At 40.9% G+C, this 25,154-nt stretch overlaps 1 protein-coding gene across 1 annotated transcript in view; it reads right to left on the minus strand.

Moving 5' to 3' along the window:
* Positions 1 to 18,704, minus strand: part of LOC309490458 (scavenger receptor cysteine-rich domain-containing protein DMBT1-like) — a 76,163-nt gene extending 57,459 nt beyond the window's left edge. The window contains exons 1-2 of the mRNA XM_082159644.1: positions 18,601 to 18,704; positions 18,289 to 18,361 (exon numbers count right to left, since the gene is read on the minus strand). Of these exons, the coding sequence (XP_082015770.1) occupies positions 18,289 to 18,337 (49 nt within the window). The 5' untranslated portion in view covers positions 18,338 to 18,361; positions 18,601 to 18,704. The remainder of the gene's footprint in view (positions 1 to 18,288; positions 18,362 to 18,600) is intronic.
* Positions 18,705 to 25,154: the final 6,450 nt, after the last annotated feature.

The following is a 25,154-nucleotide window of genomic DNA, read 5'->3' on the forward strand; positions in this document are numbered from 1 at the left end:
ATCAAATTTCTGTTTCAGCTGAGGGAATGTGGCAAATTTACCATCCATGTACAAGTCTCTGACAGTGACCATTCCTTTACTGGACCAAATCGAAAATGCGGAGTCAATGAGTGATGGCTTAAAGGCGTGGTTATAAGCAATAGGGGTGGACAATGAGGTTGATGGCAACTTAAATGCCTTCCGGACCTGACACCATATTTTGAGAGAGCTGCTTACTATAAAGTTTGTGTTGACCACTTTTATGGATGGTACAGGCGCCGCAAAAAGCAGAGAGGAAAGAGAGTAATTTGTAACACTTTGTTCGATGGCGAGCCAAGAAGGAATGTCACCTGAAGACCCCGCTGGATAAGATTTTTTCCAATATGATAAGGCTCTGCAGTTTGCAGCCCAGTAATAATACTGGAAGTTTGGCAGGCCTAGTCCACCCTGCGACCTTGGTTTACATACATGTAGTTTAGAGATACGGTGCGCTTTAAAGCCCCACACAAATGGTAACACGATTGAATCCAGAGTTTGAAAAAAATTTTTGGCCAAAAAGATTGGCAGGTTTTGGAAAAGATATAGAAATCTTGGCAATATCACCATCTTGATTGCATTCACGCGCCCTACCATAGACAGCGGAAAGGTCCTCCAACTTTCTATATTAAGCTTTAAGCTCTCTAACATAACTAAATAATTTAATTTATAGATATCCTTTGCATTTTTCGGAATGGTGATCCCCAAGTATTTCAAACTATCTGCTGCAATTTTAAAAGGTAGGTTTTGTATAAAGCTTGGGTTAGTCTTGTTAGTCACGAGCATGAGTTCACTCTTTTGCCAATTTACAGAGTAACCAGAGAACTTTCCAAAAGTCTTCAGTAAATCTAATAGGGGTGGGATGGATCGTTCTGGATCGAGTAGGTAGAGAATAACATCGTCGGCGTAGAGAGATATGTGATGGTCTAATTGGCCTATCTTGGGTGAAAAAATAAGTGGGTTATTTCTAATAGCAGTCGCAAGTGGTTCTATAGCTATGGCAAAAAGCAGGGGTGAGAGTGGGCACCCCTGTCTAGTGCCTCTATGCAATGCGAATTGTGAAGACTTATCAAAATTGGTGAGCACCGAAGCCCTAGGTTTGGCATAAAGCATTTTCACCCAGCAGGAGAACGACTCTCCTAGATCAAATTCCTGGAGCACTGCAATAATATAACTCCATTCAATTTGGTCGAACGCCTTTTCGGCATCCAGAGATAAGATGGCGACATTTGAAGCAGAATCTTGTTTTGAGTATAAAATGTTCATTAAGCGTCTCACATTAAAGAAGGAAAAGCGCCCAGGGATGAAACCGGTCTGATCAGGATGAATAATTTTTGCTATACATTTATTTAATCTGTTTGCGAGGATCTTAGTAAAAATTTTCAGATCTGAATTTAGAAGGGCTATGGGACGATATGATGCCGGATCTGTTTCATCTTTTCCTTTTTTAAGAATTAGAGAAATATTTGCGTCGTACATTGACTGTGGAAATTCCTGATCATCAATAGAATTATTAAATAATCTGAGCATCAGAGGAGCAAGTTTTTGAGAGTATTTCTTATAAAATTCAATTCCGAAGCCGTCAGGTCCGGCAGCCTTACCATTGGGAAAAGATGCAATGGCTTCGAGTATTTCATTTAATGTTATCTTTGCATTAAGGGCGTCTCAATCTGCTTCATCTAATTTGGGGAGATGTAGTGATTGAAGAAAGTGGGAAAGGGTTGTAGGAACAGTGGGGGATCGAGATTCATACAAAGCCTCATAAAATTCCTTAAAACATTTGTTGATGTCACTGGGGTTTGTTGTTAGGGTTCCATCCTTTTTCCTAAAATGGTGTATAGCTCTATTAGCTTGAATACTTCTTAATTGACGCGCGAGCAGCCTATCTGGTTTGTCTCCTAGCTCAAATTGCTTTTGCTTTATTTTTAATAGCATATTACTAATTTGTTTGGAAAAAATTGTATTATACTCTAATTTTAATGCTGCAATCTCTTTGAGAACCTCAGGATCTGCTGAGTCTACATGTAAATGTTCAAGTTGATTAATACGAGCTTCAATTACTGACAGGCATTTTTGTCTTTGTTTTTTTAGGCTGGATTCATATGAAATTATGTATCCCCTTAATACCGCCTTAAGTGACTCCCACAGTGTTGAATCAGATACTTCCCCTGTATCGTTAAACATAAGATACTCATCTAACCATTCTGTTACACGTTGGGAAAAATGAGAATCAAAGAGTAATGTAGGATTGAATCGCCAGCTATAACTGGGCTTAATTTCAAAAAGGTCAAGAGAAATGGTCACTGCAGAGTGGTCTGAGATTATTCTGTTGTGATGCTTAATTGCAGTTACACATGAGGCAACCTTGAAGTCGGCCAGGAAAAAATCTATTCTGGAGTATGAGCTATGAACGTTAGAGAAAAACGTATATTGTGTATCAGTTGGGTGGTTCAGCCTCCAAATATCAACTAAATCATATGAGTTAATTAATTCATTTAAGGTGGAAGTGGAGTTGGGCAAATGACTCACAGAACGGGCAGGAGTCCTATCCAGAGTGGGATCTAGAACCAGATTAAAGTCACCACCAATTATTAAATGTGTGTTAGACAAGTTGGGGAGGAGATTAAAAACTTTACGGAAAAAGGATGGGTCGTCATAATTTGGTCCATATAGATTCAATAGTGTAATATGTACAGAAAAAATTAAACCCGAGACTATCACATAGCGACCATTTGGGTCACTAATGGTGGATATATGCTTAAAAGGTATTGTTCTGCGGAACAGAATGGCCACTCCTCTAGCCCTGCATGAAAAGGTAGACTGGAACATCTGCGAAACCCAGTTACACCTAAGTAGTCTTTGTTCGTTATGCTTGATATGTGTCTCTTGCAAGAATATAATATCAGCAGATATTGACTTCAAATAAGAGAAGACTTTGAACCTTTTAACCCGGTTATTAATGCCTCGTACATTCCAGCTGGCTAAGGTAACATTACAATTTAAGGATTGCATATTATATGGCAGTACAATTGAGCTTCAATTTTAAGATAACTGTATGGAACTGGAGTTATTACAGAAAACGGGACAAAACATATAACACTTAACACACACTCGTGAAAAAAGAGAACCCCCGGCGCCCTCCCCCCCTCCCTCTCTTTCATCCGCTTCCCCAAACGAAGTGGAATACAAAATACAAACCCCATATGAACCGTAGAGCTACAAGGCTTCCTAAGGAGCAATAAGGACACTTATCAGCAGCAATAAACTTAACCGTCGAAGAAAAAAAAAGATAAGAAAAAACAAACGGCTCCTCCTCTACCCTCGACGCATAAAATTAACAAAACTAGTGATTTTGAACATTAGCATGAAGCCAACAGCATTACCGAACATAGCAACATAGTATAGCAAAATACCGGAGCCATAATCCCGTAAAAGGATACTTTCAATGTAGTCAAAAGTCTTGGTTATACTAGTGGGCGCGGGCGCGCGCATTTGAGGAAGTCATCGGCTTCCTACATCCGAGAGCCCGGGTCACCGCTCAGTATAGCGGCTCATAAACAAGACCATACTCACAGGCTTGACGCACTTAGAAAAATTGAGAAAATTGTCAAGTGTACGTGCGTAGGAAGAAGTCAAGAAGCTGTGATATTGAATAGATAATTGAATTGGCAAATGTTTCGGCGTCCTCGACTGAATTGAAGATTCTCTTTTCCGATCCCTGAGTGACAATCAGACGCGCGGGGAACAGTAGTCCATATCTGACACCAGCCTCCTTCAATTTCTTCTTAACTCCGTCAAAGTTTCGGCGCTGCGACAAAACCTCCGCTGTCAAATCAGGATATATAGAGATCCGAGTACCCTCAAACTGTAGAGGTGACTGTTGTCTGGACAACCTCAGGATTAATTCTTTCACTGGGTAATGGTGGATTCTTGCTATTAGCATCCGGGGGCGCCCTCCTTTGGCTGGCAGGGGTCCAATGCGATGTGCGCGATCCACTTTTACTCCAGATGGGAAATTTTGGTCTCCCAGGATGGCCGGTATCAGCTTCTCCACAAATTCCGTTGGGCGACCATTTTCCACTTTCTCTTGTAGCCCCGCAATTTTAATATTTTGCCGACGGGAGCGGCCTTCCAGATCATCAAGCTTGACGTGTAGGGCTTTATTGGCGGCAACAATATCCTTGCAGAGAGCCTCCAGCTCGGAAATGCGACTGTCATGCTCGACTCTCGCGCCCTCGAGATCAGAGATACGGGAGTTAGTTTCGGTAAGCGATGCCTGCATTTGCGACAAGGTATTTTCGATGGAGTTAAATCTGTCGTTCATCGACTTATCCATAGCTTGGATAGACGTTTGGATTGCTGCCAAAATTGGGGATAAGGCCGCGGTCTCGTCGTTGACAGTAGCACTAGCCGCTTGTTCAGCCAGTGTTTGCTTCTCCATTGACTGTTCGTCTACATTGGCCGATTGGTCACATTTCTTAGTTTTAGGTTTCGTCATCTTGACTTCAGGCTTCAAATGATATTGTTTTGTTTTGATTATGATTAAATGAAACTAGTTTTTTCGAGGTTAATGCTGGAGCTCCTCACAACTACGTCTACTCCATTCGGTGCTCTCGAGCGCCCCCCCACCAACGTAATGTTACTAGAAAGCATTATAGCCTATTCCTGCCAAACTTCCATGGTTGCAGTTAGTGTTACTACAGTAAATCCATGGTAAATGTTGCAGATCTGTGGACACTGGATAGTTCATTCATGGCACAATGCTTCTTCCTGGCTTCCACGCACTGTTTGATCCGTTAATAACGGAGAAATGTGAATGTTTCTCACTAGATCTTGCAGCAATGTTATTACTTAAGTAGCGAATTCAAATTATTTCTTTACTGGATCTCTTTATCAAGATCGGCTCGCGCTGCTTTGGTTCAAGTCCAAACTGATAAACAACGGTCCGTCAACCACACAATAACTAGTAGCTCAGTTTCGTTCCGCCTACATTACGTTTGCCATTTGATGTTGGACAATGTTGTCCCGCCTACATTTGAAATAACGAAATTTTGGTTGGCAGGAAAAAATGGTCCAACGAACCGTTCGGTTTGAAAATGCTTACCGAACACGAACCGAATTCGGCTAGGTATACATCCGTGCTAAAATATCAATGTGAAAGTCATCATAGCTTGCGTAGTATAGACCACGCTCACAACCCAACTTTGAGAATAGATTAACGGTGATATTTTTTTATCGCCCGATAAGAGTCTCACGTTAACGCAGCACATTAACGCCGATAACGGCCCACCACTAATATATATATATATATATATATATATATATTTTTTTTCTTTTTTTTTTTTCTTCCAGTTTACTCTTTACCACTCTCACTTACTATGTCAAATGTTACATAGGAGAAATGGGGTTCTTTTGTACATATAGGATTATTGTTTGTAAAGTGGGAGATTGTGCTGAATAGGATTGCATTTAATTTTGCTGTACTCTTTTGTATAATGACAAATAAAGATTTTGATTCTGATTTTGATATGAAACAGTCTCTCAGCTTTCAAATTCTGTTCATTTTATCACAAAATTCACATAATAAATACAGTTTTGCCGCACTTTAATGTAGTGCAAGTGAAAACGGATCATCCCTTCCTCTTTACTACATTACTGAACAAAATGAACATGAGTGAACAGAAAATATGTTGAAAGATACTGTCGAACTTACTGAAATCTGCATCATGTCCCTCATGTAATCACTCAATCAGTGTTTCAACCGCAGAAATATGCAAATAAAACCGCTTGTAAACTTCTTGTCTCATGTCACTCAGAAAATCCATTAGTTGATCATTAACTTAGTCAGCAAGAGTGCACTCGCCACCAAGTGGATAGGGGTGAGAATTACAGTCATAAGTTACAATCAGATCACCCTTAGTGTAATCTGTCAAAATGATGGATGGTTTTCAGATTTTTTCGTCACAGCTAAAAAAAAAGTGAGTGTCCATAGTAACTAATAACCGGAACAAAGGAACACAGGAAACTGAAAGTCCAATATGAAAACGATACCAAAACACAGGCAAAACATGACTGAACTCCTCCCTTCCGGAAGGTGACTCATGGTGCCTTAAATGAAAAATTAAGTTCAGGATAGTGGAGGAGCAGAGGATTTTCAAAGTGGAGCAGAAGACCACCACAGCAGAACTGACAACCCCTATGGAGGAGGGGATGATGGAGGGGCCCATGGGATGAGTGGATTGGGGAAGAATCCATGGAGGAACGGATGGCCACCGAGAGTTCAGAGTGAAACGGGTGCCAGCAAGGAGGAAGGTGACCCACAGCGGAAATGATGGAGGTAGGAGCCATGGTGGAAACTTGGGCCTGTCCAACTGAGGTGACACAAGGAGATGGTGGATCCCAGACGATGTCCAATTAACAGAGAGACCCGGCGACAATGATGAACCTGGAGACTAAGGCGGAGTCTCGGCATTGAGCGGCCAAGGTGGAGCCAGGGGCCCGGAGGACTGAGGTGACGCGGGTGTGAGTGAGGACAGCAATGGAGCTTGAGGACAGCCCAGCTATCACATGACAAAAGAACAAATTACGCAGACCAGAAGACTTGAGAGGTGGGTGAAATTACTTGAATAAAGATTCATTCATTTTGCTGAAGCGATTTAAAGATCCATGTCAATAAAATGATCTGATCTTTCAATAAGGTAAAAATGACACGTGACATACATGGGGTTTTTTGTTCGTCTACACACACTTGGTTAGGGGCATGTGCCACCCACTGTAAGTTTTGTGTTTGGCTAGATAGAGTAGTCTAGTTAGGCCATCTTTGACACTGAAGATTGTTTTTTCTTTTCTCTACTATTTTGATTGTGCTTATCAGGTTAGAATTATAACATCAGCTAGAATTGGTTTTGTTTTGTTATTTCATTCCGTTGGAGCCGCCCATGTACCTTTTCCCCTCTCTGTGTCTTTTTTATTTGTTCTATTGTAAATATGCACACTTGATCACATTTCTCAGTATTCCAGCACTTTTCCAACAATTTGTAATAAACCAGTGTTTTTGCACCGTACTTTTTCAGTCTGTTTTTTTTTTGCTACCGCTCAATAATTATTAATAATAATTTAAATATACATTTTGATGTTACAACCCTCATATCCCTGAACCAACTGGGGTCAAATGGTACAAGAAATGGATTTTTATTATCAAAACTGTTTGCCTGCTATGTACTAAGAAGTTGACCACAAAGATGCCAAGAGTGAGGCTGTGCCTTTACACATTGGAACAAAACTCAGTGTCTGACATTGAGACCAGGTCAATTTATGTAGTCCACGATACTGGGCAAAAGTTGCAATGGTATAATAATTTAAGCTAAATGTACTCATAGTCTTTGATCTACTTTTCCTCAGATCAAGAAGGCTGATATGACCACACAAATCTACTCAACATTAGTATGTTCATGTCATTGGTGAGACTGAGCATAAAGCATAATGCAGCATAAATGTTTTATATAATTGTAAAACTCATTATGTAAAATTAAATTATCAAAAGTTTTAGATCAGTAAGATGTTTAATGTTTAACTGTATCTTCTGCTCACCAAGACTGCATTTATTTGATTAAAAATACAAACAAAAACAGTCATATTGTGAAATATTATTACAATTTAAAACAGCTGTTTTCTATGTGAATATATATATATAGTAAAGTGTAATTTATTCCTGTGATCAAAGCTGAATTTCAGCATCGTTACTCCAGTCTTCATTGTTACATGATCCTTCAGAAATCATTCTAATATGATGATTTGATGCTCAAGAAACATTGTTGAAAAATGTTTTTTTACATTTTTATTTCATGATGCTATGATGAATAGAAAGTTCAAAAGAACAGCATTTATCTGAAAATGGAAAGCTTTTGTAACATTAACCCTCTGGGGTCTGAATGGTTTTTGGGGTCCTTGAGATGTTCTGACATGCCTTGACATTTGTGCTTTTTTCAGTTGCTTATAAACATATTAATGGCAAAGGTATAATTACACTCTATTTAGCACAAACAGGGCTACCATAATATGTGAGCAACATGCATGTACATGTTTGTATTTTTGAGAGAATAATGTTTATGCATGGTTATTGAAAAAACTAAAGTTTCTGAAATAAGGCCACAAAACACATACTAAATATGTGACAATAAGACTTTTGACTAATTGATGTCGTTGCCTAGAGTTTTTTTCTTCAAAATGATGTGAAAATCATCCTGCCCTTATCATTCACATAACACAATACATTGATTTAAATCTTGTAAAACACTTTTTGTTTGTAAAGACAATATGCGCAAGGGGCGTCAACGATTCAACAGCATCATGCATATTTAGTGATTCACACCTGAGGAGACAATGGGGCCCGCATACTTAATGAGCCATTCATTCAGGTGTGTCACCTATAGCCACAAGAAAGAATGCAAGAGCTATATATATATATATATCAGTGTTTCCCCTATACATTTTTCCAGCAGCGGTGCTGTTACGTGCCGGAGGTTGTTACCAAGCCGCTCGCGGGGGGTCCGGGGGCATGCACCCCTGTAAGATTTTTTTTTATTTACCCCTTAAACCATGATTTCTGGCAAGTTTTGTGGATAGAAATGGACATTTTGAGACATACAAATTTGACATACCATCAACAGAAGGCATGATTATTGCAGCACGTACATCACAAACAGGATTAGGACAGGATTATTGTTATTTGTTTTTCTTTTGTGTTAATTTTCAGCTGTAAGGTAGAAATTGATAGTGGAAAAATGAAACTCTTTCCACCTTACCTGCACTACTGATCTTTTTTTCTGTAACACACTTTAGCACTTAGATACATCATCATGTAACCAGTACTTTCATTTATTTTATCCTGTAGACATTTTGAACATTAAAATCCAAATGAAACTTTTCATTAGTTTAAAAGGTGACTAGCTTGCATAGCCTATTTTACTTCACTAACCTCCAGGGACGTGCAAAGAGTTCATCAGGGGCAGGGGCTCAAATGTAAGAAACGGTAATGTAATAAAAATGCTGTGATTAATCGCATTTCCCCCAAACTTGTAATCATCCATATTTAAATGTAGAATCACTAATTAAATTAAACACACAAAAAAGGGGAAAAAAAGAAAAATGTCCACACAAATTGGACAGAAAATAGCCCTATATTAAAATATAAAACACCAATATATTATTCTTCATTCAGTCCTATGCAACTGACTAATTATCAAAATAAAGTATAGTCATACAAAGCTATTATTACCAGAGCATGTGATCAGAGCAGGTCATTTTACCATTGTTGCCCGGCATGGCTATACCAGCTCAGCAAACAGAAGTCTACTACTGAGAAATGTCACGTTATTTGAGCGGATTTTGCTTTTCCAGTGCGTGATCGGTAGCCAACATGATTGGAGCGTTTGGGCCGTTAAGGAGCAGAACGCGCAGCGCAAAGACGGAGCGGAACATTGAGCAGATAGCGCAGTGCGCCGACACACACACACATGAACCATGAAGAGAGGCGCGCGTGAGAAAACGAGCGCGTCGCGTCGCTTCTATATGAGCGCGCTTACCGCGCGCCCACATTTGAAATATTTGCATGTGAACGTGAATGTGAAGTGAACGGCCCCTTATGGCAACGTGAGATTAGCCTAATCAAAAATATTTCCATTTGCTCTTTCCTTGTCAACAAGTGGATTCAGAGCCATCACATTAGCAGCGCCGCCGGTCGCCATGTTTCAGTGTTTTTAGGTGTGTAAGTGAATGTCGTGATATTACTGATCATGTGAAGATTTTGCAGCGGCGCTGAAAATCCAGCGGCGGCGCTGCGCCGCTGCCTAATACATTGTAGGGGAAACACTGTATATATATATATATATATATATATATATATATATATTTCTACCAAATTGGTTCACAGTTGGAAACATGTCAATTTTTTTATTTTATTTTTTTCACAAATTTTGCTTGCAAATTGTGTAATATCCAAGGAAAACATGTCTAGTAATTGTGTAGTTAATTCTCATACTGTATTTTCAGTTTTGGAATATGTATCCTCTCCCCAAATTTGTCAATAATAAAACACAATAAAAATTATTTAAAGAAAAGGCTTATATTTACCTTTTAAAATTTGTTTACATCTACCTTGTAAATATATATATATATATTATTAAAAAGGTTACAATTACAACAACAATTGAAGTGTAATCTTTCTTTGTAAAAACTAAAGTATACATTTTATCATACATATTTCAAAGTTAAGGATTCATTACTTCGAATATAGCCTACATTGACAAAACATACTATATTTAACATATTAGCAAAAATTGGCAAACAAAAGCTTATTTGAGGTGGCAGATATTTTACAGTAAAAATGTGTAATCTATCCAAAACTAATCAATGAAATGTTGTCTTTCATATGTCTGTAACATATGTCTTTCGTTTTTATTATAAGGAATATAAATGTTAATTTGCAGTTTAATACGTTGCTTATATAAATACATTTTATTTCAACATATTTCAGTCGATTTTTACTCAGTATAGCAAAATAGTTTGCTAAAAGCAGATCATTCATTCATTCACACACGCGATTTAAATTTAAACTGTCTTTTTGCGAGCTGTGGTAAACAGCGCACATCTCTGCCGTTCATTCATTCACACAGAAACGCGATTCACGTGAGAAGGAAAAAAACTTACTACAGTATTCCTCAGCTCGCTCCTCGATATACCCACACTTCTGAGGTACATTCACACTTCTGAGGTACGCTCTCCGTGGGCGGAGTCACATTACATTTGAATGAGCTGTAATGAGCTCGACTGGAATCGCTCTCTTTTAATACAGATTTCACAAGATGAGAATATTTGTTTTTTATATAAATTACTTCATTTAAAAGAAGAGAATTCAAGCTTCATGCCTGTGTGTCTGTATGCCTGTTTGACTGAGTATTCGCTGAGATATTGTTCATTTTCGGACGCGTTTCAGAATGGACTTCACTGGCAGAGAGAAGGCAGAACTCGCTTCGTGTTTATTTTTCTTTATTTGGCAAAAAGCACAACACTTTGTTTTTATTGTGAGTATACACAAAAATAATACACATTTAACAGAATCGATTGATGTATGAAACTCCTATGGAAAATCAAAGTCAACAGAGTATTTGAGTTTCTTTTACACTGATAAAAAAAAAGCGAGCTGGTATCGCCGGCGATACCGCCGACCTCAGGGGGTTAAACAAAAGTTTGGAGTCAGTAAGAATTTTAATTTTATTTTGGGGGGGGGAAGAAATAAAAAAAAAATCAATACTTGTATTCATCAAGGATGAGTTAAACCGATCACGTGACCCATCGACAGCGATGCCAGCATAGTTTTCGGCTCTGCTCGCATGGTCTTATTTTTTCAATAATCCTTTAACATACTTAAAATACTTCGACATCTATCTCATCATGAATCCTTCCCTAAGCAAAGAAGCACGGAAAAGGGAAAATGAACAAATCGCCCATAAAGAAAAAAATTCAAGGATTCTGCCATCTCCAAGGAAGAACTCGATGCAGCTATTGCTAATGGCATAAAGCTAGCTCTCCAAGAACAACAACGTGGTCTAGATGTGGCCGTAGCCTCCGCGGTCAGGGAAGCTGTGGACTCTATTCTTGTCCCCGCACTATGTGACTTGCGAACGGAAATCCAAAAGACTAATGAAACTGTGAAGGAGATCAGCAGTTAACTTGAGAAGGTAGCCAAATCTACTAAACGGACTCAAGACCGAGTGGAATCTGTTCAGACGGCTGCACGAGAGGACAGGCGATCGGTTATCGAACTAAAGACACAGCTAGACCAGCTCACCACAAAGTTGACAGACCTGGAGAACAGGGGAAGAAGAAATAATGTAAGGCTGGTTGGCTTACCAGAAGCAGTGGAGGGTTCGGATGCAATCGGCTACCTGAAAGATAATCTTCCCAAGTGGATCCCCTCATTGGTGGGCAGAGACATTGACATTGAACATCGTGTGTATGATGGAGGAGAGGCTAAATCCAACAAGCCGCGCACCCTCATCTTCAGATTACTCCGTTGGCAAGACAGATCGGCTATCCTGAACGGGGCACGTCAAGTTTAACCAGTGAAGTTCGCTGCCAATGGCGTGCACGCATCTGCTCACACCTCCCGCTCATGCTTCGGCGCCAACAGCCGGCACTCTCCAGTTCTTCCCCGACTACAGTCTACCATGAACAAGGCTAAGGGCATGGGCCTGGAGCCATTCCTCATCTATCCTGCGCGGATAAAACTGCAGTATAAAGGCGAAAGGAAGATGTTCGATTCCCCCCAGGCCGCCGAAGATTTGATCAACTCTCTTCCGCGGAGGTCCACCTTTACACCGTTACAGCGAGATGGTGGTGCTACTGACGCAGCCTCAAACCCGACCGAAGAAAACAACCACAGGGATCCTCCTCACGCCAGAGAAGGCAATTTAGTGGACATGGAGGAACGATCTTAGATCACCTAACAAGTTATGTTGCAATGGTCAATCTCAGGGTCCTACAAGGTATGATCTAAAAACAAATACGCTAAATTAGCCTTGCTAACCCAGTTCGAGAGGTGACGAATGTATCAATTTTATGTGTTAAGATTATGTGGGTTTATCTGATTCTATTGCCATGCGTTGGGGTAGATTGGTCACGTATCAGAAAATGTTTATGTTCTTACAAACCTACGGATTTTTGCCTGTGCGGTCTGTGTTAGTTTTTGTACATAGTTTTTCCCCTCCCCTTGGAGAATCCGCCGAATTTGGAAAATCGGCCGACAATTTTAAAATCATCCCGTGTGAACCAGGCTTTATTGAAGTCGCTTCTCAAAGATTTAAATCTTGTGGATATTTGGCGTATACAGAATACTACTGCTAGAGATTACACATTTTTCTCAAATAGACATAAAACATTTTCCCGGATAGATTATATTTTTCTTAGCCCAACCCTTATTGCAGGACATACGTCCATTACTATCTTACCAATTCTACTATCTGATCACTCTTCAATTTTATACAACATCGATCTGCCCAACATTAAGACAAAGGCCCCCAGGTGGTGTTTAAACACATCTTTACTAACTAACTCTGGATTTCTTAGTTCGCTCAAAGTACAACTAAAATATTTTTTAGATATTAACACAAAGGGTTGCTCTAATCCACAAGTTTTATGGGAGGCCACAAAGTATTTTATTCGTGGTTTCTGTATTTCATTCTCCTCAACTTTAGCTAAAACAAAAGCTTCCCAGATCACAAATCTTGAAAACAAAATAGAATCATTAGAGAACCTACAAAAACATAGCTTTCAGATGATCAGTCCAAACTGCTGGCATCCTTAAAAGATGAATACAATACATTGGCCATATCAAAGGCGGAATTTATCTGGCATAGAACCAGACAAAAGTACTATTTTGAAGCAGAGAGGCCTAGTCACCTGCTGGCTCTTATGCTTAAGGGATGTGAAACAAAAGCTCACATTCCTGCAATAAATACACCTGAGGGCAAAATTACTACTAATCCGCAGGCCATTAATAATGCATTCTTAACATTTTATGAAAACTTATACAAATCAGAGATTTCTTATGATGATGCTACCAGTTAACTTTTTCTTGATATACTAGAGCTTCCCTGCCTCAAGCAAACTGACCAAGATGATCTGGAAGCTGCATTAGAGCTGGATGAACCACAGAGCTGCAAAATGTCTCAATAAAGGCAAATCGCCTGGCTTGGATGGCCTCCCTCCAGAGCTTTATCTAGAACTATGGGACATGGTGGGCACACTCATGCTGAATTCATTTAACTTTGCAGTCAGAAGTGGGACCTTCCATAGAGACCAAAAAACAGCACTCATCACCTTACTCTTGAAAAATGAAAAATATCCTTTTGAGTGCTCTAATTTTAGACCAATATCGTTTCTTACAAGCGATCTCAAGATATATGCCAAAGTACTCGCTCTGCGCCTGGAAAAAGTTATTAAATCTCTAGTCAATGAGGATCAAACAGGATTTATCAAGGGACGCTATGCATCTGATAACATGAGAAGGTTGCTACACATTATAAAGGTTGCAGAGACACACCCAAATCCTTGTGCCGTATTTTCACTCAACACAGAGAAAGCCTTCAAAAGGGTAGAGTGGAAATATATGTGGGCAGTTTTGCAACGTTTTGGTTTCAGGCATAATTTTATAGCAATGATCAAGGTGCTATACCACTCACCTTTAGCAAGTGTTCTAACAGGTGACATAATCTCTTCTCCTTTTACCCTGCAGCGTGGTACAAGACAGGGCTGTCCACTCTTAATTTGTCTTTCTCTGGAACCTCTAGCACAAGCCATTAGGCAATCTACAGCTTCCCCTATGGAAATTGGTCATCATAAGCATATTATATCTCTGTATGCGGATAATATAATCTTGTTCTTAGATAACTTTGACACCTCTATTCACCCAATTATTAAGGAATTTGATCATTTTAGCAGCCTGTCAGGCTACAAAATTAATTGGACAAAATCTGCACTTATGCCTCTAAATAATATACACACAAATGTTCCTATTCCCGTCTATATTCAGTCCAAAAGCTCTTTTACATATCTGGACTGCGTTTCCCAAAAGCATCGTAAGCCTAAGTTGATCGTACGACTGATCTTAATATTACGGTCTGTTTCCCAAAAGCATCGTAGCTTAAGTAGCACTTGAAAATCTTCGTAGAACTACGAGTGCTCTGGAGTAATCGTACATCCCCAAGTGCATCGTAAGAAGACAGATTTATGAGGACACCTGCAGGACAACCGGCAGATTACACCTTTAACTTTATTCAAATGCAATGTGATTATAATATATGGTTTTGATTGTACTTTATTGTACACTTTTATTACACTTTTTTGTTGTTGGTTAAATTAATGTATAAATTAAATAATTAAAAAGGTCAGAAAACAACAAAAAAAAAATATATAAATAATTTAATCTAATAATTTTAATCAAAATTAAATGAATGAACAAAAATAAATAAAATAAATGTAAATCTGTTAAAAATTACATCTTTGTTTCGCTCTATCTCCTCTAAAAGGACATTAATTTAATCTTTTTGAAAGGTATTCTTTTCCTTTTTTTTTTCTTTTTTTTTCAGCCATTTTGTCAGTGCCTCCGCCTGCAGGTGCTTTATATAGACTTGTCTTGATTGCTAATCCACAACAGATGACAATTATTAGGTTAAACGTTCAGAATACGATTCCATATAAGGTTATGTTTCAGAACTTCACGAATGGACAGCGACTCTTAAGTAGCACGTAGAGCGCGTTCTCGCGCGTTCATGTTAAGTGCATTTTTGGGAAACGCTCGTGGAATTGCTGCGAGCTTTCGTAACCTTGCACGTAGAAATACATCGTTATCGGGAAACCCGGCCCTGGGCATTACGATCTATAAAAACATACATAAAATGAACAGAGACAACTTCAACACTATGCTAAGCAAAATAAAATCAGACATTCATAGATGGAGGAATCTAAAAACGTCTCTTCAAGGTAGAATTAATACAGTCAAAATGAACATATTGCCCCACCTCAATTTCCTCTTCTTTATGTTACCACTCTGCCCCCCTCCAAATTACTTTAAAGACATTCGCTCCATGATTTCCAGTTATATTTGGGATGGTAGGCGGCCCAGTGTTCGTCTGAATACACTGCAACGACCCAAACTGCTGGGTGGTCTGGCAGTACCGAACGTTGAACTTTATTATTGGTCATTTCAGATCAGAGCACTTAGCACATGGGTGGACCCACAGTCTACCACTGCATGGCGATTGATTGAATCTGCTAAGATATTTCCACACAAGCTGCAAGACATACTATTCTCCAGGGTAGCAAACAAAACAATTAAAAATAATTTTGGGCCCTTTATTGCTAACTCTATTCAAGTGTGGAAGAAAGCAGAATGGTGGATGGGCGGCCCACCTAAATTCTGTCAGAACACGCCACTCTGGCATAACCAGAGTTTATTATGTGGCAGCAAACCATTCAATCAACCATCTTGGTCATCCCTTGGGGTGAGTACGTTAGGTGATATATACAATACTCGAGGTCTTTGCTCCATTCAAGATTTAAGAACACACTTTTCGCTTTCTGTGTCCTCTTATTTTGTTTACCTTCAGCTAAGATCTGCCTTAAAGGGGTCATATAATGGTACATGCACTTTTACAAGTTGATTGTACTGAAATGTGTGTTGGCAGTGCCTGTACACAACCATCATAAAATGATCAAAATCCATCCAGTGTTTTTTTTTAAATCTTCTTATGTTTCCTCCTGTCTCAAATCAAGCTGTTCGATATTGTGACGTCACAATATCGACGCCCCTCCCATGATGTCTGATTGACAGCAGCGCCAACGCGCGTTCATTGTTGATAGCTGGAGTGCTGAGTAGAATGGTGTCTAACGATTGTGGTGTTCTGTTCTTGGGTGTAATAACAAACACAGCAGTCATATTGATGATGTTTCTAAATCCGTACAGCTGAAGACGCAGTGGCTGAGTTTGTTTTCGAAGGAAATATTCCCCACGATCAACGTCAATGCTTTCATGTTGGCGCGAATCATTTCACCAGACTCGAGACTGCTTTACAAACGAGGGTCAGTATTTATATCCACAAATATCTGGATTTGCTAAGAAGCTGCTCTTGAAAAAAGGATCAGTACCAACTATTCGTGTTCCTGCTGCACCTCCAGAAGAACAAGTGAGTGTAACGTTTTATTGACCTTTATATTAATCTTTATATAAATTTTTGCAAATAGCTTGCACGCTTCACGATGAATGCGGCTAATGTTTACACTCAGGGTACATTATGGCATGTTTTCTATGTACGACGTTTTCAATATAATTCATAATCCCACGTTTATAATGAACAACGCATTATGGTTATTGTGTTATTATTACAAACGGTGTACGCACAGAGCAGAGGGGCGGGGTGAGCAAAGCTCATTATCATTTAAAGACACATGCACTTAAACGGCGTGCTGAAAACAGAGCTGGTTTTGACCAGGTAAAATTAGTGTTTTCTTACAATACTAATGAGAATTTTTAATTAAAGTATATTACAAACTTTTAATTTAGACCCTAAAGAATCATATTAGCTTGTACAAAAATGACATTATATGACCCCTTTAAAAACATATGGAGTTCCCTGGAATTCTCCTCTCCCCTCACATCCCATGTTACAATGGATTGCACCATTACTAGGCAGATCTTCTGTCTCTTTAATATATAGTGCACTGATTCAGCACAGTGTCAAGGCTTTGCCAATTGAATCCATATGGAACAGGGAGTTGGGAAGTTTAAATATAAAATTAGATTAGGAGAGAATATGGTGCAATTTAAGTATGACTTCTAAGAACCTAGCTCACCAACTATTCACTTCAAAACCATACACAGAGCCTACATCACACCTTATAAGAGATTCCAGATGAAATTACAACCTACTCACAACTGTCATATATATGTAACACTGCTTCACCTGGAACATTGTTACACATGTTTTGGGAGTGTCCAGTTATCTCTAAGTTCTGGTTGCATGTAAATTCAGTTTTAGCGGATATACTTGACATTTTTTATGTTCCTAATCCTGGTTTCTGTCTCCTTAATGATAATTCTGATATAAATCTAAAGCAAATTCAGCTCAAAATGGTATTTGCAGGGTTTACCTCTGCAAAGAAAACAACTTTGAAAAACTGGTTCTTTCCGGATATGTGTATGAAATCATTCTGGATCCATAGCCTTGTCAATATTGACAACCTTGGACATACAACTGCGCGACTCAAAAAAGGCACGACCAGTGACTGTACAAGCTTGGAACTCTTTCTCATCTAAGATAATCTCTTGGACCAGGGACAACAGCTAGGCAATCATTGTTGTGAAACACCTGCCGAAAATGACACATGACAAAGCCATTTGTTTGATACATACCACAAATGCTGCCAACAGAACTTAATTTTTATTGAACCTTGAACATTCTTTTAAAAGGGGATAATTCCTCCTGAACAAATCTGGTGGAAATGCTGAAATTTGAGTCAACTGAACACTGGGAGCAACAAGAATGAGTGTAAAAATTACCTGGTGTTGGTCCATTGATTATTCCGCCTGTCAAATAAGAATATATGCATTATGCTTTAATAATAGGAAAGCATAGTTAATTCACTTATTTAAATCAGTAATTTTACTGCCAGATTATTGATCACACTTCTGTATTGCTAGTGCTATAAAAGCCTCACCATTAATCATCAGCAGCAGAGACACACTCAATGAGATTAGAAACCTCATTATGAGAAACTTCACCTCCTGCACCTGCATATTTATATGAACACAAACACACACACGCATATATAAAATAAAATTTAAAATAAAAAAAAAGTGTATATTTAGAAACATATTATATAACAAATAGTATAAAAAAATAACAAAAAGTGCAAATACAACCTTTGGAAAAAGCATTGGTGTATTTACAGTACATAAAAAAGAATTATTACTTTGAAGGAAAAATCCATTAAAAGCAGATGGGATGAAATACAGAAAAGTCATTTTACCAGAGATAAACGCAGAGCAGAGCAAACTTCAGCGGCTTTACCAGAATACAGGGATGCTGAACTGCAGGTGTCAGAATCTGAGCAGTGCCTTTATTTATAAATGTGGACAGACCATTACTTAAACTGTGTGATGTGTCTTAATCCCTCAACAATGCCTTAAAGCAGTTTTTCCATTCCACACCTATTGCGTTTGTCAGATGTTTCCTTGTTTAGCTGTCATATAGGCAGAAGTGTTTTTTAATTAATGTGCATGCAGATGGAATGGGCCCAGTCGGGTTCAGACTGAACAAACTTCCTTGTGGGCTTACCTCCACCTGTTACAGGAGGTTGAGTGACACAGGCTAGATAGAGTTGGCCTCTCCTACACCCACAGCTCATGCTCTGGAACCTGGATCACTGTAAAAAATGATTTGTTAGTTTGACTAAAAAAATTAAGTTACCTGGTTGCCTTAAAATTTTGAGTTCATTGAAACTAAAAATGTGAGCTTTTACAACAAATGATTTTGTTGTTTCAACTATTATTTTGTTATTTGAATCAAATATTATTTTTTAACTTAACGTTGTTTTGTTGTCATAATTTAGGATTAAATATAGTATCAACTTATTCAAGCAATCAAAGGGATTAAGTTAATTTACAAATTTAAGTTCACTCAACTTAATTTAATATTATATGAACAAACTATTTTAAGTTAACTCAATCTTGACTACATATAGTTTGTTGTAACAATTAACTAATAAGTTTGCCTTAAAATTATGAGTTAAGTCAACTTCAACACAACTTAACATGACAAAAGCTTTTTTGTTAAAACAAATTCTGGAATAACAGAGCACAAATAAACCATAACTTTAACATTTATTATAACATTCACAAAAATATGAATTCACTGAATTGTCTGACAAGTATATATTAGTATAAATGAGTAGGCCTATGACAGAATTAACTGCTGTTTGAAAAAAAACAAAAGGTTACAAAGACATCATTGAAGTAATCCATGTGACTCCAGTGGATTAACCTCAAGTTTATTAATCTATCAATCTTCAACGCACATTCATGTTTTTTTTTTGTGCAAACAAAGCACTCACTTCATAAGATTGAGGTTAATCCACTGGAGTCACATGGATTACTTCAATGATGTCTTTATAATATTTTTTCAAAATGCTGTGTAAATATGTACCCAATTAAGGTGAATTAAAATGCAGCTTATTAATGAGAAAAACATTCGGATGTTAAACGCACTATTTACGCGTGGCTGGGAGCAGGTGCAGATTTCTTTCGTACCAACTAACATTTGGAAAATAAGAACATTTTAATGAATCCGAAAATTTACTCCAGAACCACTTTACACACGATTTACACAAAATTCGTTCTGCTCGTGTTTCATGAATGAGACCCATTGAGATGATCCTTTTTCCATTTCCTTTCAGCTTTACGACAGGCCTGCCTAAGAGAGCGCGTATCCTCATCTAACCAGTAATGAGATTTAAATTTGGGGCGGGTGTATGTGACAGGTGCTACAGAGTCAAGTATGGAAGAGCAAGATGAGTGAAAAAGGGTAACTAATTAATCTGGACTAGAGGAGAATGATACCGCTTTTGCAATAGTAGATGCAACATTTCCACTCAAGAAAATGTATCTGGCGAGAGTAATAATCCTGAACTCTGACAGTTTGCAGGGGACTGAAAAGGGTGATGTTAAATATAATGGGCTTATGATCAGAGAAAGTGGCCTCCTCAATCAAAATATTATCAACAATAAAACCATAAGATAAAATTAGATCAAGTGTATGTCCCAGTTTATGAGTAGCTTTATCTATATGTTGCGTAAGGCCAAAAGCATCTATTACACCACAGAATTCGCTAACCATAGGTCTATCCGGACAGCAAACATGAATATTAAAGTCACCAAGTATAAGGAAAAACGATTATATTGTAACGTAAATGACTCTGGGTCAATGCGAATTAGCTCAAGAATATAGGGAATTTGGGAAATATTACTAATCACTCATGGTCATAATTCATAAATCGCATATACATTACTTTATCAATTTTCGGAAATACCTCGTTCTGTAACTGGTCTCGTCATCAGTCATTCGTCCAGCGAATTATCAGTTAAGAAGGAGTATCCCTGTTTACAAACTCCAAGAAAGTTTCATCTTCTGGCCACGAACATCAAACTTTCTGAGTTTATGAATTAAAACTACTCAAGGTAGTCAATATCGAGCTTGTAGCTTGGATCTTTGATTTCATTGACTTATAAAGTGGGTTCCCTTTCAAGGGAACTCCCGTTGCGTCGAAACTGACGCTATGGGGAATGCTTTGCGTGATGACGTCTTGAAGCACATGTCAAATCAGTCCAATGGTGTGGCGGAACGTCAGAGGCGGGTGACGTCACGTACCAGGAAGCTATAAAAGCCGGCCCGAAACAGAAAACGAAAGCTTTCTGAGTCTTCAGTTGCGCTCTGTGTTGAATCTGTCCTTGTTATTTGGTGTTGTCTGTCTATATTATATATATACAGTATATATATATATATATATTCAGTATGGCGAGCAAGCAGCAGTTTAGAGTGTGTGTCCATCCCTGCCCGCGTTATTTAACGGGAGGTGATACTCACACTCTTTGTGTTGTTTGTTTGGGTGAGGAGCATGCCCAGTCAGCACTCGAGGGTGGTGACTGTGTGCATTGCGAGGCGCTTCCATTGCGTACGCTCCGATCCCGCTTGGCTCGGTTCAATCCCGACCACGTTCCCCAGGGCTTGGGTCGATCTCAGACCTGGGGTTCACAAATGGATTTATCAGTGGATGTTGAGACGGGCTCTGCCTTATCTCAACATCCTTCTGATAGATCCAGTGCCTCTCATCAGGGTGCGGAAGCACGCGCTGCGGTTTCTTCCCCCCCGATGGAGGCACCAATACTGCAATTGTCCAGCTCTGAGGAGTTGGACGTTGTTAGTATTGAAGCTGAGTCTGAGGATTCGCCACCTCAGTCTCACGCTTTTGAGGAATTGCTCGATGTTGTCACGAGAGCAGTTCACAGATTATCTATTGAGTGGCCAGAGGATAGGCAGGACGTTCGTTCGAAAAGTAAGCTCGACGAACGCTTCCTGCCATCTCGTACACAGCCTCAGCGAAGAAGCCTTCCGTTTTTCCCCGATCTCCACACCGAGGTGTCGAGATCGTGGGGAAAACCAGTTTCATACAGAGTGTTTACACCACAAACATCCCACTATTCTTCCATTCATAAATATAAAGAATATGGTTATGGGGAGATGCCGAAGGTGGAGGAGACGCTTGCGAGCTATCTCTCTCCAGCAACGGCATCTTCCCTGAAGGCTCCTTCACTTCCCTCTAAGCCAGTAAAATTCACATCTTCTCTGGTTCATAAATCGTATGCAGCCGCTGGTCAAGCTGCAGCGTGTCTGCATACGATGTCTATTATGCAAGCCTATCAGGCAGAATTATTGGGGGATTTAGTGGAGGGCGGGGGAATTGGTCCTGACACAGTGGCCGAACTACGCAGAGCCACAGATCTGTCTCTCAGGGCCACCAAAGAGACCGCTAAATCAATCGGGCGGTCTATGGCAGCCCTGGTGGCCACTGAGAGGCATCTGTGGCTCAATTTGAGCGATATAAAAGAGAAAGAAAAGCACGTTCTCTTAGATGCTCCGGTTTCCACTGTTGGATTATTTGGTGATGCAGTAAACAGTGCGGTAGCTAAATCTCAGGAAGCTGCTAAACAGGCAGCTGCATTACAAAAACTTCTCCCCCGCCGTTCTTTTATTGAGGCTGCTGAGCGGGAGCAGCCTCACTCCTCTAAAAAGAGCGCTGAATATCGTGCCACTCAAAAACAGAGTGTGTCCTCTCGTGCTCCCCCACAAAAATCTCGGGGACACGGAGGGCGCTCTCAAACCCAGCAGCCTTCGAGGGGTAAAACGGATCTGCGGACCGTTATTACCGCCAAGAAGGCTGCTGGGAAAAGGTCCTGACGTCCGAGGGCTCAGGACAAATGAGGGTAGTTCCCCCCGAAGCAGAGCGGTTAACACCTCTTTTTACGGTGCCCGTCTCTCTTCGGTGCCCTCAGGGGACCGTTCTGCCAACCCTGCCACCTCTGGTGTTACAGGGCGCAGCGGTCTCCGGCGAGCACATATCTCAAGGTCCACCCGGAAACGTAGTGGCCTCGGGATGCCCGCCCCCTCCGAGGAGGGTGCTAGAGCAGTCTGTTCGGTCGTTCCCTGCCGGTGCGCCGTTACAGGGCGTCGAACCGACTACTCAACAGCAACAAAATCCAGAAACCAGTCTCGAGAGGCTGGTACCTCTAGTAGAATCTTTGACAGCGTGGAAGCTACTGTCAAATGTTTCTCGTTGGGTCCTGCAGACCGTGGAAAAAGGGTATCAGATACAGTTCAAGAAACGCCCACCTCGGTTTATGGGGGTCCTGCCCACAGTGGTGGGCCCCGAGCAGGTTCTGGTTATGGAACAGGAAGTAAACACTCTGTTAGAGAAAGGGGCCATAGAATATGTACCTCCCTCCAACAGGGAAACCGGGTTTTACAGCCGGTACTTCATAGTTCCAAAAAAGGACGGGGGATTGCGTCCCATTTTAGATCTTCGAGTTCTGAACGAGTCAGTCATGCAGCTCAAGTTCAAAATGTTAACTTTGAGACAAATCGTGCCACAGATCAGGTCCGAGGACTGGTTTGTCACGATAGATCTCAAGGACGCATATTTCCATATTTCCATCCGTCCGTGTCATTGGAAGTTCCTGAGGTTTGCTTTCGGGGGCAAAGCATACCAATATCGAGTTCTTCCATTCGGCCTGGCTTTATCACCCCGCACTTTCACCAAATGCGTGGATGCAGCTCTGGCGCCTCTGCGCCTCCAGGGTATTCGCATCATGAACTACATCGACGATTGGTTGATTTTAGCTCAGTCGCATCAGTTGGCGGTTCAACATCGAGATGTTGTTCTCGCCCACATGAAAGAGCTGGGGTTACGGCTGAACGCCAAGAAGAGTGTGCTTTCTCCACTTCAGAGGACCACTTTTTTAGGCGTGGTTTGGGATTCAGTGTCGATGCAGGCGCGCCTGTCACCGCCACGAATAGATTCCATCCTTGCAGCTGTGAAAAGTGTAAAGCTAGGCCAGCTACTCACTGTCAAACAGTTCCAGAGACTGTTGGGTCTCATGGCAGCAGCTTCCAACGTGATACCTTTTGGACTACTGCACATGAGGCCCCTGCAGTGGTGGCTCAGGACCAGAGGGTTTTCCCCGAGGGGCAACCCATTTCGCACAATCAAGGTCACGCGGCGATGCCTACGTGCCTTGGTTATGTGGAAGAAACCCTGGTTCCTGTCCCAGGGCCCAGTGCTGGGAGCCCCTTGTCGTCGCAAACTGCTAACGACGGATGCTTCCCTCACGGGCTGGGGAGCGATCCTAGAGGGTCGCTCATCTCAAGGTCTGTGGGAAGACCATCATCGTTCCTGGCATATCAATCGCCTAGAGATGTTAGCTGTCTTCCGGGCTCTGAGGAGCTTTATCACAGATCTCAGGGGACACCATGTGTTAGTACATACGGACAACACGTCGGTAGTCGCCTATATCAACCACCTAGGGGGTTTGCGCTCGCGCCCATTGTCCAATTTGGCACGCCATATCCTCTTGTGGTCCCAGGGGAAGTTGCTGTCACTCAGGGCAGCCTACATCCCCGGGGTACAGAATATAGGAGCAGACACTCTGTCGAGACAGGGGCCGAGGCCCGGGGAATGGAGGCTCCACCCCGAGGTGGTGGAGCTGATATGGAGGGAGTTTGGCCAAGCACAAGTGGATCTGTTTGCGTCTCGAGAGACGTCTCACTGTCCACTTTGGTTCTCCCTCACGCATCCAGCTCCTCTGGGACTGGATGCTATGGTACAGACGTGGCCGAGGCTACGTCTGTACGCCTTTCCCCCAGTGGCTCTGCTCCCGGGAGTTCTGGAAAGAGTTCGCAGGGACCGGGTCCATTTACTTCTTATAGCCCCGCGCTGGCCGGGCAGAGTGTGGTTTCCCGATCTTGTGTCCCTCCTCGACGGGCATCCTCTGGAGTTACCCGTCAGGAGGGACCTTCTGTCCCAGGCAGAGGGCTCGATATTTCACCCCCGCCCAGAACTGTGGAACCTGTGGGCTTGGCCTCTGAGGGGGCCCAGCTCATAGAGTCAGGTCTCTCAACTGAGGTTGTTGAGACCATTGTACAGTCCAGAGCTCCCTCCACGAGGAAACTTTATGCCCTGAAGTGGAGAGTATTCACTTCTTGGTGTAGTGACCGTCGGTTGGATCCAGTCAACTGCCCAATTGGTACAGTTCTGGAGTTCCTGCAGGACCGGTTCACTGCAGGTCTGACCCCGTCCACTTTAAAGGTTTATGTGGCGGCCATAGGTGCTTACCACATTCCTTTGGGTGGAATGTCTGTGGGGAAAGACCCTCTGGTATCTCGTTTCCTTCGTGGCACTTGGAGGCTGAGGCCTGCAGTTCGCTCTAGGGTGCCACCATGGGATTTGTCCGTTGCGCTGCAAGGCCTTTCCCT

Source organism: Leuciscus leuciscus, assembly GCF_965113295.1.
Source record: "Leuciscus leuciscus genome assembly, chromosome: 25".
Lineage (NCBI taxonomy): Eukaryota > Metazoa > Chordata > Actinopteri > Cypriniformes > Leuciscidae > Leuciscus > Leuciscus leuciscus.